At 39.6% G+C, this 13,836-nt stretch overlaps 3 protein-coding genes across 5 annotated transcripts; 2 read left to right on the forward strand and 1 right to left on the reverse strand.

Moving 5' to 3' along the window:
• Positions 1-539: 539 nt before the first annotated feature.
• LOC146686296 (rab GTPase-activating protein 1-like) lies at positions 540-6,389 on the forward strand. Its single transcript, XM_085441807.1, has 8 exons — positions 540-1,796; positions 2,642-2,722; positions 2,877-2,987; positions 3,246-3,350; positions 3,449-3,532; positions 3,614-3,685; positions 3,913-4,179; positions 5,784-6,389. Exons 1-8 carry the CDS (start codon positions 1,686-1,688, stop codon positions 6,012-6,014), a joined length of 1,062 nt encoding a protein of 353 aa, XP_085297933.1. The 5' UTR covers positions 540-1,685; the 3' UTR covers positions 6,015-6,389.
• A 38-nt stretch (positions 6,390-6,427) lies between these two features.
• ebi3 (Epstein-Barr virus induced 3) lies at positions 6,428-9,368 on the forward strand. The gene is made up of 6 exons (XM_085441811.1): positions 6,428-6,843; positions 7,036-7,150; positions 7,294-7,363; positions 7,926-8,043; positions 8,166-8,329; positions 8,942-9,368. The coding sequence occupies exons 1-6, from the start codon at positions 6,738-6,740 to the stop codon at positions 9,095-9,097; spliced, it is 729 nt and encodes a 242-aa protein (XP_085297937.1). The 5' UTR covers positions 6,428-6,737; the 3' UTR covers positions 9,098-9,368.
• Positions 9,362-11,454, reverse strand: odf3l2a (outer dense fiber of sperm tails 3-like 2a). Of its 3 annotated transcripts, none has more exons than XM_085441810.1 (5): positions 11,406-11,454; positions 10,926-11,036; positions 10,657-10,773; positions 10,354-10,495; positions 9,362-9,723 (listed from the first exon to the last, which is right to left on the reverse strand). In XM_085441810.1, exons 1-5 carry the CDS (start codon positions 11,452-11,454, stop codon positions 9,378-9,380), a joined length of 765 nt encoding a protein of 254 aa, XP_085297936.1. In that variant the 3' UTR covers positions 9,362-9,377. The 3 variants fall into 3 exon arrangements, with proteins under 3 accessions (XP_085297936.1, XP_085297935.1, XP_085297934.1); XM_085441809.1 differs by having other exon boundaries at positions 10,651-10,773; XM_085441808.1 differs by lacking the exon at positions 11,406-11,454 and having other exon boundaries at positions 10,651-10,773; positions 10,926-11,145.
• Between the last annotated feature and the right edge of the window lie 2,382 nt (positions 11,455-13,836).

Raw genomic sequence — 13,836 nt, forward strand, 5'->3', positions numbered from 1 at the left:
ACTGTTGGAAAACCATTTCAGGTGACTACCCGATGAAGCTCATCGAGAGAATGCCAAGAGTGTGCAAAGCAGTAATCAAAGCAAAGGGTGGCTACTTTGAAGAATCTAAAATATACAAAATGTTTTGAGTTATTTCACACTGTTTTGTGTACTGCATAATTCCATATGTGTTCATTCATAGTTTTGATGTCTTCAGTGAGAATCTACAAGGTAAATAGTCATGAAAATGAAGAAAAAACAGAAAGTCCAAGCTTACTGGTAGTGTAGAGCAGGAAATGCTGATTGAAAAAAAGCCACAGAGGGGGAAACAAAAAAACGTAACTAAACATATGCAGTAGATATTGGCGTATATTTACATGGTTTGTTGGTCTGTCTTTTCCACATGGTGACTCAGACAGTAGATACAAGATGTTGAAATCAGTTTCTGGTCACAGAAGAGAAAAAAACAGAAAACCACAGACGTACATTAGAGCGGGAATTGTTTTTGTTTTTTTTCTTTAAAGCCACAAAGGGGAAACAAATAAAAATTACAAAATTCAGATAAAGAAAGGTAGTGAAACACTGAAGTTTAAAGAAAGGGAAGTGAAACTTTAAAAAAGAAACCGGTCTGTCATCAAGAAAGAGAAGATAAAAACTGAGAGGTTTATAATGCAAGTAAGGAATTAAGAGAAACCATGCATCATTACATGAAAGTGACACCGAGACCGTGGGGAAAAAGAGGGCGTCGAACGCAGAATCATCTTTGTTATTCTTTGGTATTTGAGTGCTTTACCTGCTCGACCCGTTTCATACCCTGTCAGGCTGCTTCGCCCATGACAATAATAGAGCGACAGGTCTCTGTCACGCCAACACCTGCGGATGACAGATCGCAAATACGACATCATTTACTCTTTAAATACATAAGCAGGGTCTGGCAGCTTCACACAGCACCTCTACCTGGCAAAGAAAAGTGTAAAGGGGGAGAAAAAAGTAGAAGAAAAGATGACTGGAGTGAATTTTTAAAGAGGTTTGAAAGCCTAAAGTGTGAGAGAGAAAAAATTTATAGCGTGAGCTTATTTTCACCAGATAAATTAGAGTGAACTAGTTTGAAAAGTTCGGCTCCAAAAACACGTTTCTTTTTTTGTTCTTCTGTATATGTATACGTGTGTGTGAGAGAGAGCATGGACACGTGAGTTGCTAAGAAAGCAGAGCTCTGCTGTGGGTGTGTGTAAGATTGTCTTGTTGTCACACTCCCTCTCAGGTTGGTTGTAAACCCTGTTGAACCTGTTACCGCCCGAATACCTGTAACACTGTTTTTCCTGAAACAGTAGGCAGTTCTGACTGACTTCTAACAAGGATTTAAGCAGAGCTACATTTTACCTTTGGCGTATTATTCTGTTGCTCACCTTTGGACTATAAACAGACTTTCCTTATCCTCGAATGACTTGGACTTTAACCTGATATTTCCTGTTTATGCTCAAATACTGGACTTGCAACCATCATCACTGCAAGGAAAAAGAAGGTGACTGCATCGCTATGAACCCGCTTCTTTAATTCACTTAAGAGACAGATTGTCCTTCAGGCCTGACGGGATCCGCATTACTTCTCGTGGGTCTGTTTAAAATTGGAACCTCGACGTGCAAAAGCTCTGACTGTTTACATCTGATTGAGCGGAGGCAGCTCTCGTAGCTGCATATTTGGACAAGATGATGGAAGAGGTGTCCATGGTCAATGCTTACGATGCCCATGCAATCGAGCAGATGAGCGAGGAGGAGATTTTTGCCTGTCTAGAGTCTGAAACGGGACCTAAATTCACAGTAAGTTTCTTTTTCTTTCAGTTTGTGCACTTAGTGACAACAGCTGAGCTATTTTTCTTCATAATTCAGCAGTGAAGTAGTAGAACATGAGTCTACATTTACTCAAGTACTGTCCTTAAGCAGATTTGTACTGCCTGTGTGTATTTCAATTTTTAGATGTCTACATTTTAGAAGAAATATTACACATTTGGCTGATCTATCCAACAAGGCACTACTTTTATCCTCTACAGCAACAAAATTCTTCTTACTCGTTAATGCATATTAACAACCTATTAATATAAATGATTATGTTAGTAGATTGTAACACTCACACACTCATTTCAAGTTGCAGATTATCCTTATTCGAATGTTGATTAGGAGCAAAGCATTAAATGGGTGTAGTGCTGCTCTTAGCTTGCCTCTACGGGCCTGTTTGGATTTGATCTTTACAATATTTCTACATCTATTACACGAGCAACTGGCTAAACGGTAGCTGCAAGTACAATCACAACACATAAAACATTCCTTTGGATGTTTTATGGATGGATTTTAATTTCAGAAAAAAAAGGGAATGATTTCTGGTTGTTCATTTTAGATATCTGAGATATGGAAATTGCCATTTCAGACTTCCCTCTACTATTATTCCCTCAGGCATTCTAATTTGATCATTTCCCCATGTGCTTATTTTATCTTATCTTGGTGCTATCTCCTTCTGGATCTCTTTCTTGGGCTCGTTCTTGATTTGTCATGCTCATCCCTCATCCGGCACAATATCTGTGTGGAGGAGATAGCTTTCTTCAGCTCACTCAAATATGACAGTTTTTCTGCGTTGTTATATTTAGTGCATTTTGACTCTCTGCCATTAGGTACCAACAAAGAAAGCTAAACTGAAGGAGTGCCGGCTTCAAATAATGGATGACGAGGAAGACACTTTGGACAAATATGTGGTGGGGGATCTTTGTCTCTAAAGTCAGTCCTAACATTCTTCTTTTGCTGTGATAAGTGCTCGGATCAGGTTCAAGTTATTTTCTTATTCTTTATCTAAAATGTCTTTTTTTTTTAAATGCTGAGACTTTGATAGATTGTTTCTGTGGTTTGCAGAAGGAAAACCGTCAGCTTCAGCAGGCCAGCCTTCGTCTGGAGCAGGAAAATGACAATCTGGCCCACAAATTGATCACCAGCAAGGTGGCCCTGAGGAACACTCTAGACAAGGTACAATTAATTACTGCCCTTTTCAAAAGGGTAGCGAAACCCCACAGGAAATGAATAAAGTGTAACCGTAATAGAATAATATATTTGGCGTTCATTTTACATTTCATTAGAATAGCACAGTGATTTTTTCTTATTGTATTATTATTAACTTCTGGTATTGTGCATGGCCCTGCAGTTATATGCTACATCGATATAAAAGTTTCATTCACAATGAAAGCATAATATCCTGAGCTGACTGCTGCGATTGTCTCTTTGCAGGTGGAGGACAGAGTGGACGAACTAACCAAAGACCTTATGGAAACTAGACAGCAACTGCAGATCACAGAAGAGGAGAAAAGAGGGAAAGAGGAGGAAGCTGCCATGGTGAGATTTAAGTTATTCATGCTTCCTCATAATCATTAGAGATTTTGGTATTTAACTGCAGGCATAACTGAGCGAAGGAATGTTATCTTTCATTATAGCTGAAGGAAGTGTTTCGGAGAGAAATAGAAAAGGCCGAGCAGAAACTCAAAAGGTCGTCTGGTATCATTGCAGACTACAAACAGGTACAGAGAGTTTCTAAAATCGCTACATTTCTTCTGCTGATGTTTTGCTTAATTATGTTAAAGTCGTGATCTTTGGCTCAGATCTGTTCTCAGCTGACAAACCGCCTTGAAAGCCAGCAAGCCGCCCACAGAGAGGAGATGGATTCACTTAAGGTGAGGGTAGCACTCTTCCTTTGGAGCTTTGCTGTCATCTCTTCTTCTTTTATCTCACCTCTTGCCTCCGCCATGCTTCATCTCAAATCCTGTTGTTGTATAAAATGCTTTCAACCTTTCTATTAACTCATCAGTTACTCAGATTATCTATTACATATGTCACGTTTGAGAGAAAAAAAAAATCTGTATCGTTTAATTTTTGCTACACTTTTTTTTTCACATCACAGAGTGCAATAAAAGCTTGCTCCCACTGTCAACACATCATGAATTCAGATGAAACGTCCGATATAGGTCGGGACTCAGAAACGGCTGCGCAGACGGAAGATCAGAAAGTGACTGAACAGGGCGTGGAGGAGAAGGATGAAGATCCCACGCTGGAGGAGCAGAGGAGGAGGGAGCAGGAAAAGGAGCTCCTCAGGGCTCAGATTGGGGAATTGGAAAAGGAGCTGGTCCAGACCAAACTCCAGATGGTGGAGGCCACGTGCAAAATCCAGGTAAGACCAGTGAATCAGACCGGACTGGACCATTCATAGATACATATCTTGATTAAATCTCTGACCTTCACAAATATCTACAAGCATGTAACCAAAACATGCACAAATTGTCAGTGTTTTGCAGATAAGAGGATATCTGGATATATGTCAGCCAATAAATGGCAACAAAATGCAGCAAAGAAATGTTTTTGTCATAACATGGGTTAGTAGTAGTTTTACACTATAAAATATCTCTCTCAGTTTGCTTCTTGGTCACAGTTAAGAAAAATCAAGGAAGATCTGGATAAATATTGGTTGCCACCCATCCAGCTGTCCATCCATTTATTTTCTTCCGCTTATCCAGAATTGGGGTGAAGTGCTAGCAGGCTAAATAGGGTTTTTCTTTTTTCCCATTTCCTGCTTGGGGATACTGAGCCAGTTACAAATATGATGAGATTCATAATCCTTCCACCATGTTCTGGGGTGTCTCCCTGGATAGATGGATAGACGTGGCCGGAAAACCTGATGGGAAAGTGCCCAGAAGGCATCCTGATTAGCTGCTCAAACGACCTCAACTGGTTTTTTGAGCATAGGGTGGAGAGAGATCAGTGGCATTCAATAAAAAAAAAAAAAGATTATTTTATTTTAAAGTGGTCATTAGCATGACTGTGAGCTCTGCTACTCTAGTGCTGCATTAAATCTGGCTTTTTATAGGGAATATGTTGACACCTGACCTCTAATAAAGCTGATATGATATTTTTACTAAGCATAAGCCCCTGAAGACAGACAACAGGACCAGGTTCTGAGATATTGTCGCTGTTCCAGTAAAACAGGTTTGACAACACTGGAAACTGAAAGTTACAAAGGAACATTTTCAGGAAGAAGTAACAGAAAACAGAGACTTCAAAAGCTGACGGGAATTACCCCGGATCATTTTTGAAGTCATTTGCTTCATAAATAACACAGAAATAACATAATGGGATAATCCTGACGAATGCTTCAAGATTCATTACTTATTACTTTATTACTTTTAAGTATTAAAGTACTCTAATTACATATCTGGCATGCTTAAAATAGGCATATAAATAAATTGCATTACTTCCACAATACATTATCATAATTCTACCATATTTAATACGTGTGTTTTTGTGAGCTTTTGAGATTTCTAAATCATCTGTGCAACTTTTTTTCCTGAAAAATGTAACTAAATTGTGCAAAAAAAAATGCTTAATGTAGCAAATATGATGCAAATTCAAACTCGCATGTACAAACTTTGGTCAGAAGGTTCGGTAAACACTGCAGTTCCAAAAAAATTTTATTTTCTGACAATTGTTTCATGGTTCAGGATTTACAGGGTTGAAGTAATTCATAATGGTGTCCAGTTAGTGAATTATTTAAAACTAATCATTACAGTTAAATTCAGGTATAACTCTGACCCATAATAGATTAAAAACTTGAGTGTTAATTTGCCAATAATCATATGAATTGGCATTGTTATTTAAAACTATTAAAAGTATTTTGATAATGTAAATAAAAAAAACATAAGTGCATATTTAGTAAAAACATAGTAAAATTAATTGCACAATGCAGTATTTGCAGTCATACATCTGTGTATCCTCATGCAGGAGCTGGAGCACCAGAAGGGAATCCTGACCAGTGATCTGCAGGAAGCAAAGAACAGCTGGATCAGCAAGGCCTTCACCTCGCTGCGGACCTCCAGCGAGGGGCTTCACAGTCTTAACATACACAAAGCCGGGACTCACACAATGGGTTGGAACGTCCACAGTGCCTCCCTCTCTGGATGGAGCCCCAAGAAGCTATCGTGGCCTCACAGAGTCAATCGAGAAAATGTCTGAGAGCTTGGACTGTGAATGCGCAGTTGACATAAAACTGGACACTAGAGGGGGGTTATACCTCTGCTGAAGTATGACTTTATTGCCTGAGTGATAACCAAAGACTGTATATACAGAATGATTTAAACCTGTACCTGCTGATTCCTAATTTGTGCACTAGATGGCAGTCAAGACACCATGAGCTGAGGAGAGTACCAGAGAGCACTGACAGTTGATATGAAGTAGGGACTTTCTTGGCTTTGCTGATTTTGTCTTTACTGATAAGTTTCTTTGCATATTTGTAAATCTGTGTGAGTCTCCTGGAGACCAGTATTTTCGTTTGTGCCATAAATGCACCATTAAAGAAGTAACCACTTCAAAAAAAATTCTCTTTCATGACGTAAGGAAACCTTAATCAGCATGCAGTAATTCATAACTGTTCAGTTCTTATAAGGAATTTCCTGTGCTGTGACTTCTCTTCCTCTTTCGCAATGACCTCTTTGGCTTTTATACCGCGATCAGCTGCGAGGCGCTCAAATACACAGGGGAGGCGAGACTGTGAAGCAACTTGTTATTGCTGTACTTTGACACAAAGACAGGTGTAGATCTGCAAGGAAAAGGGCAAAGGACAAGGGAATAACAGAAGAGAGTAGTATTTAACTTGGGCCCGGGGTTGGGAGTTGACTGTAACATTTCTAAAACTACTTTGAAAAACTGCTCTTGGCGAATAATCCCTCCTTTGAAGCAATGAGGGCTGCAGTGTTTGGTGGTGGCTATGTCACTGTGATTCTACTAATTAGCATTGTTGAAAGTCAAGCACTGGACCTGCTGAGAGGAGCTGGAACATCACAGAGTGAGTGCTAGTCTGTGCTTGACTACATGTTTCCCACTTCCACTTATTCTTTCTTTCTTTCATGTTATGTTATAATATTATTCTCAAAGTGATACCGATACAGATATTAAATTTTGTATTTTTCTTTATTCTGTATTTCTGTCAGTGTTTATGTTTTGCACTCAGTGACTAAATCCAGTTTTTCCCTGCCAGATCCCCTCTCCGCTCCCAAGGTGCACTGCTGGTGTTCGAGCTATCCGAATGCGACGCTGTGCACCTGGCCTAAACCACCCCACTTCCCTACCACGCATTACATTGCTACATACAGGTAAGTCTGTGAATAGTTTTAGTGGGTGCTGACCCAAACCACTGACCCCTTTTTAGTAGAAGACACTCTACTTAACAAGTGTCATTAAATAGCCTTTTTTTTTTTCTTAAATGTGTTTATGTGTAAATGTTTGTGTTTACCAGTGAGAGACATAATCAGGCAAGCACCAAGGAATGCCATCTCCTTCCACCCGGCTCTTCATCCTCTGAAAAGGTACCAGTTTATAACCTTAAGAGATCATCTGATATTGGCTGTGCATCTAGGAATTTTTGGATATATTCTTGTCTGTTATGAGCAAAAATCCCTGGATCCTGAGACTGAAATCATGCATCATGCATAGTGTGGAGGGAATTTTCAGTCATGGGGTGACGTTAACCCTTAGGTTTGCGAACAGCCAAGAGAAAGGAGAAGAGGTGGTTTCCAGAATTCATGCAACAAAATTTAACTCATTTAGATAAGTTGTACTATATATATATATATATATATATATATATACACACACACGCATACTGTACTGGAATGATCCTGGAATGATCCACAAACCTGACGGGACAGGCTGAGTTTTGGAAAATCCCATTTCTTTTCTTTTCTTTTCTTTTTTGGAATCATTTCAAGTTTATCTTGTGAGTCTGAGGGAACCAGGGTCTCAGTAATTTGTGATCTGTGGTTGATTACTAATTCTGATCATCTCGAGTGCTCGTCATTTTGTGAATTCCCCAAAGTTTTCTTTCATCGTCTCTCTCTTTTTCTGGTTTTTTTTTTCTTTTTTTTTCAGTTCTGGATCTGCCAGCTGCCCAACCTGAAGCTTCTTACTGACTACATCATCAACATCACAGCAGTTCATTCTGGGAGAAGCAGCTCCCATCTAACAAGCTTCATGCTGGAGGATATAGGTGAGAAATGAAATTACACAGAATGTGGTCAAACTTCACTTAGCTTCATAACCCAATTCCCGTTTTTATCTAAACAAACAAACAAAAAAACAATTCAAAAAAAATCTGTTCTATGTGTTCAGTGAAACCAGATCCTCCCGTTGATGTCCGGGTTTCCCCTACTAACAACAGAAAGTTGTTGGTTGAGTGGTCTCCTCCACCTACTTGGACCAACTTGGCAATATTCCCCCTAAAATACCAGATTATCTACCAGTGGGAAAACAAGGGGATCCGAAGGTCTGTTAATGTAAGTATGATTTTCATCACACCATATTTGCATAAAAGTGTTGCAACCACAAGTTTTGTAAGCAGCACATCACACTTAACGCTTACACGGATATCACATGTGCAAGTTCAAAATTACCCAAGCTTTTTTGAAGCAACCTCGAATTGCTTTTTTTTGTACTTGTTGTTTTCCTAAAAAAGTTCCCATCGTCTACAGGATCCAGTTTTTCATTTAATCATTTAATCATCAGTAGCTTTTCTGTTTCCTTTTAAATATTACAACACTCATTAACTTGACTTCAAGTGTTCAAAATTGTGTGAAAATATTTTCTCATAAACTGTTTTTAAGATGTTGGTCATGATTTACTGAAATTTAAAAAAAATGTGCATCAGCACATGCTGTAACTGATTTGAAAGTATGACTAATGATGGCAAACACATTTGCATTATTACTAAACTCTTCCATCCACTTTCATGAAACGGTTTATGATTCATCAACTATTTATAAGTCCTTTACTTCTATTTTAATATGTGACTTAAAGTAACCAGTATCTTTTCCCACTGGGCTGACTTGTAGCCTCCTGATGTTAACTATGTGTTTTTTTACACATGTATCCTATATTTTCTCCTCCAGCTGGGTCCTTATGAGAACACCACAGTTGAACTGAAGGCCCTGACCCCAGGGAGGCCATACCTGTTCCAAGTGTGTGCTAGGGAGCTGCTTGGTCTGGGCAAATGCAGTGACTGGAGTATGCCCGTGAAGATCACAATACCAAGAAAAAGACTGTAGGAAGTTCCACTGACTTCCTTTTTTTGTTTACCCATTTCCTGTTAAGCTTGCACTGAAGTAAACAATTTCATTTTCTGGTATTTTAACTGCACGAAAAATGCAAACACAAACTATTTATATTTTGTTTTATTTATTAAAGAGTATTGTAAATGGATATCATGCACACAGTTTACATTTCCAGTTTAAGTCAGTATTTTTTTTATTATTGTTATTTTGTAACAGTGTTGGTTTGTCAAGTCAAAAAGAATAAAAATAAGGTGTCTGAAGCAAATTCTCATTGTCAGTCAGTCACATTTACCACAAGTGGGGTGACAAACTCAGAGTGTCTGATGCCCAGAGTGAAGGATGGTGGTCTTGGAAGGTGCAAATGAAATCTCTCCGGGCTGTAGGCGCCAGGGCCAGGAATAGCAGAGGAATAATTGGGCCTTTTAGTCCTCCCCTGCATGGTGAAGGACGGATGGCGATGACGGTAAATGTCCGGGTTGGTGCTGTTGTATTTTCCTGGTCCGGGAGTTGTGGCGAGATCTTCAGAGGGAGCGCCGACCTTCCTCCGGGCTGAGAAACTGTAGCTGGCACTGGAGGGTTTGTGAGGAATATGATGTCCCAGAAGATTAGGAAGACTGTAACTGGAAGATTGACGAAAACAATATAAAGGTTAACAGGAGCACTGAGTGTGATGTAAGATGGTAAATCTGGTGTTATTCTCTGTTTGATTTCTAAATTCCTCATGCTGTCTTGGGCACCTACTCCCAAGCCCATTCTTCTTTCCTAAAAAACAAAGGAAACCATATTTATCAAAGACTGTGGACTTAGTAGGAAATGGCTGAGGTGGATATAGCAGGCTACCCCCTCTAAATTTAGGAAACAAAGGAGCTCAATCAGACGCTATTAAGCAACAACCTCTGAGGCTGGGAATGATATTCAAAGCAGAAGTGCTTAAAAAGTTGAGGTTCCTCAAATAGCCACTTAACCCTTACTCCGTATTAGAGGCAATCTTCCGTCTTGTACTGTCGAACTTTAGAGCAGAAATAAATATATTTAGAGCCTAGTAACAGTGGCTGCAGGTTTTAATACTCAAGAATGCTCAAGAAATCTGGGCACAATTTTAGATGAATTAAAGCCTAGATTAACACTAAACGCTAACTTGAACAGCGTTTATGGATACTAGAAGGCTTAAGCAAAGGGATCCACAAGCCAAAGGGTGATGTCACAGCACTTTCATTGACCTCTAATCTACCTCTCCTCCTCGCCTTTACCTGTTAGGTGAGGGTACAGCATCCACAGAGCGGTATCTGGTTCGAGCTCCAATGATGTGTGATGGAGGTCTGCGGTGGCCATTGAGGGGCGGAGCCTTCTCTGGACTGTAGGCTCCGGGCCCGGGAGTCTGGAATAAGTCACCTAACATAAAAGGAAACTAGTTTGAAATTATTCCTTTATTTTAGGGGGAAGATGGATGAATGTGTGGATGGACTGATAAATGGATGGATGACTAATGCTTGTCCAAATATCTGACATCAATCACACAGGTTGAATGGTTTTTCCTTCTTTTTTACCTTTACTTCCTGTGCGCCCTCCTCTGCCCAAAATAGAGTAAGATGGCGTTTCCATGCTGCCAAACCGCGTGACCTTTGATCCAACGTGGTACCTCGGTCCTGGGCTGGAATCCACAGAGACCACTGCAAACAAGGCCAAAAACCATCAAAGTGCTATTCCTTTACTTTAACTGCTCCAGCTTAGCATTAAGTACTTCTTTGTAGCACTCCTTAGTCAACGATTGGTCCACTGAGGGCAAGTTTACCAGAACATACATAAATAATTGACAACTTACTGGCACTGCTCATACGACTGTGGAAGGTATATGCTGCACTTCTGGGCTTGGTGAAATCATGGTTGATGTATCCAACTGTAGGGGGCAGGCTGTAGCGTCCAGGGCCTGGGCCTGACAATGAGTAGGTGGAGGAGGAGGAGGATGGTGGTGAAAATGATGCAACAGATTGCACTCCAAGCAGCAGTATAGCACACCCACCGCTCTTTGGCTCCGGCTGCATCGTCTCTGATGATTTCCATATGGAGCTCTTTGACTTATTTTCTATGGTTATGCATTTTAACCTACTTCCTCTGCTTTTTGGGGAATGGATTCTAAACAAAGTAGAAATCTCAAACAAGTGTGGAGCAACGACTGTATAATGCTGTGCAAGATTTCATAGCAAAAACAGTTCAGCTATAATACAGTCCATGTGGATGCAAACACACACACACACACACATACATAACCACACATGCAGGCATACACATTTCTCAAACTGACCTCTTTCTCGAGCAGAGATAATCGGCCGTTTCTTCTCCGCCTCCTCCATAGTCTACCGACCACTTTCTTCCCTCTCCTCGGCTTTTCTTTTTTGAGTCCACTGTTACTTCAGACACATCCTTTTCTTACTCCTTTTCTTGTGTGGCTCTGTCCAGGTAAGTCTCGCAGGCTGAATTATTCATTATCATGAGGTAAAGAAATCCTATCTTGACTGAGGCCCTGATCTGCACAAACTTGTTGTCAACCTTTTTTTCTCCAAGGTTCCTCAGGACAAATAGTTTCTACCAAATAGACACTTAAAGAGCTCAAATAATTGTTTAGCATGTAAATCTAAATGTGAAGTGCTCTGCTGAAACACGATCTTGAAGTGATGTATAATGATCATGTTGGTAACGTGTAATGTAGTTAATTTGTAACACTATTCCAAAGTATTTGGTTACTGTACTGCAGTATTTGTCTTCACTCATGTATGTATGCTCAAGTGACAGCGTCTCAGTGGACATGCTATTAAAGCAAAGGACCTTGAACATTCCTCTGCAGCATATTGATATCTGAACATTAAACACTAAGTTCTTTATTGAACTTGTAAGGATATTCATGTGAGTACAAATGCTTGCAAATTTTATGTCTGCACTTTTAAACAGGGGGTTCTTCTTATTGACGGGTGGACACAATTTTATTTGAAAAGCCTTACAGGCCCTCTGCAGTATTTACGTATATATTTAACAGCAAAAAAATGTGGGACTGACCAAAAACATTGTTCAGATTCAGATCATTCAGATTTCTTGATGTAATTTTTATTAGTACAATAAATTTCACAACGAATTAGGAATTTTTATCAGCAAAAGGTTAGAGGACCTTTTCTGATTCCCGTTTTCTGCTGCTGTTTTTGTCCTTAAAGTCCATTTTCCCCGATTATTTATGCACTTTAAACTAAGAGTTTTAGTTTTATTTAAATAAATTACAGTATTTCTTCCAAGACATAAGATTTCTGTCATCGTCCCAGGTTCTAGTGTTGCATTTGTTGAGTTTTCGGTTCCTGTTTTGATTTTGTGATTAATTCGGGTGTTTCTAATATTCTTTTTTTCTGATTTCCCTAAAGTTTCCCTGGCTTGTGTCCATATGTCTTGTACATTAGTGCCATTGTCCTTCTGTGTTTACCTGTCTTTTTGTTATTTCATCTATTCATCCATGAATAATGGAGCCCATCCCAGCTGTTACAGTGCCCTGAACAGGCTGTCAGTCGATCACAGGATTTTTTGCCCAAAAAGCACAAACAAAAACAATGGCATTAAGACTTAAAGTGTCACTGCATGAGTGGCTTCTTGTTTCAGCTTATCTCTTAATCTGGTTCCTGTCTTACTTTGATAAATCACATTCTCATGCGTCCTGATTTTATTTTCTTGCTTTTGTTCCCTTCCTTGGTGTTTGTCAGCCCCTCCATCATGGCAGATTGTGCCTCCGAGAATGCATGTCCGAGGCCAAGAAGTGGTTGTTGTCGAATTCTCTTATCCTTAATGAGAAGAAAACCGAGATTATGATTTTTGGTAGTAATGCCCTTCGTGCCAAACTCCGGGATGCCTTTGGTTTTCTTAGTTGTTCTCTCTCTGATACTGTCAGGAATCTGGGTGTCTTATTTGACAGCTCCTTTTCACTTGACAAACAAGTGTCTGCTGTTGTCAGATCTAGTTTTTACCAGCTTCGTCTTATCTCTAAGGCTAGGCGCTATATCCCACATAAAGATCTCGAAAAGCTCATCCACGCCTTTGTAACGTCGAGGCTAGACTATTGTAATTCACTTTATTGTGGTCTCCACTCTTCCCTTTTACAGAGATTACAGACAGTTCAGAATGCTGCAGCTCGCATTCTAACCAAAACCAGCAAGTTTGCCTACATTACTCCTGTCCTTGCCGATCTGCACTGGTTGCCTGTCAAATATCGTATTCAATTTAAAATTTTGTTGTTTACTTTTAAAATTACTAACAACACTGCACCCAGCTACCTTAAGGACCTTTTAAACCCTTATGCTCCTGCTAGGGCTTTAAGGTCATCGTCACAGTTACTGCTGGCTCAGCCCAGATCTCGACTTAAGACTAGAGGTGATCGATCGTTTGCTCTTGTTGCACCTGTGCTGTGGAACAATCTCCCGATTGGCATCCGGGCATCTGATTCTATTCATTCTTTTAAATCACAGCTTAAAACATATCTTTTTAAACTTGCCTTCTCCACCTTTTAATTGCTGGTTTGTTTGTTTGTTTGTTTGTTTGGTTGCTGTGACCTATTGACCTCTTGTATTAATTCCCTCCTATCTTTCTATTGGTGTCTTTTATTATGGTGGTACAGCTTTTATCTTGCTATTACCCATGTGCTGTAGTCATTCTTATTGGTAGCTTTTATCTATGAACATAACTCGTTATTTTTTATTTTTTTT

Source organism: Copadichromis virginalis, linkage group LG19 (genome assembly GCF_057382275.1).
Source record: "Copadichromis virginalis isolate Kocher_CV1m ecotype Utaka linkage group LG19, C_Virginalis_male_GT1.1, whole genome shotgun sequence".
In the NCBI taxonomy this organism is placed as follows: domain Eukaryota; kingdom Metazoa; phylum Chordata; class Actinopteri; order Cichliformes; family Cichlidae; genus Copadichromis; species Copadichromis virginalis.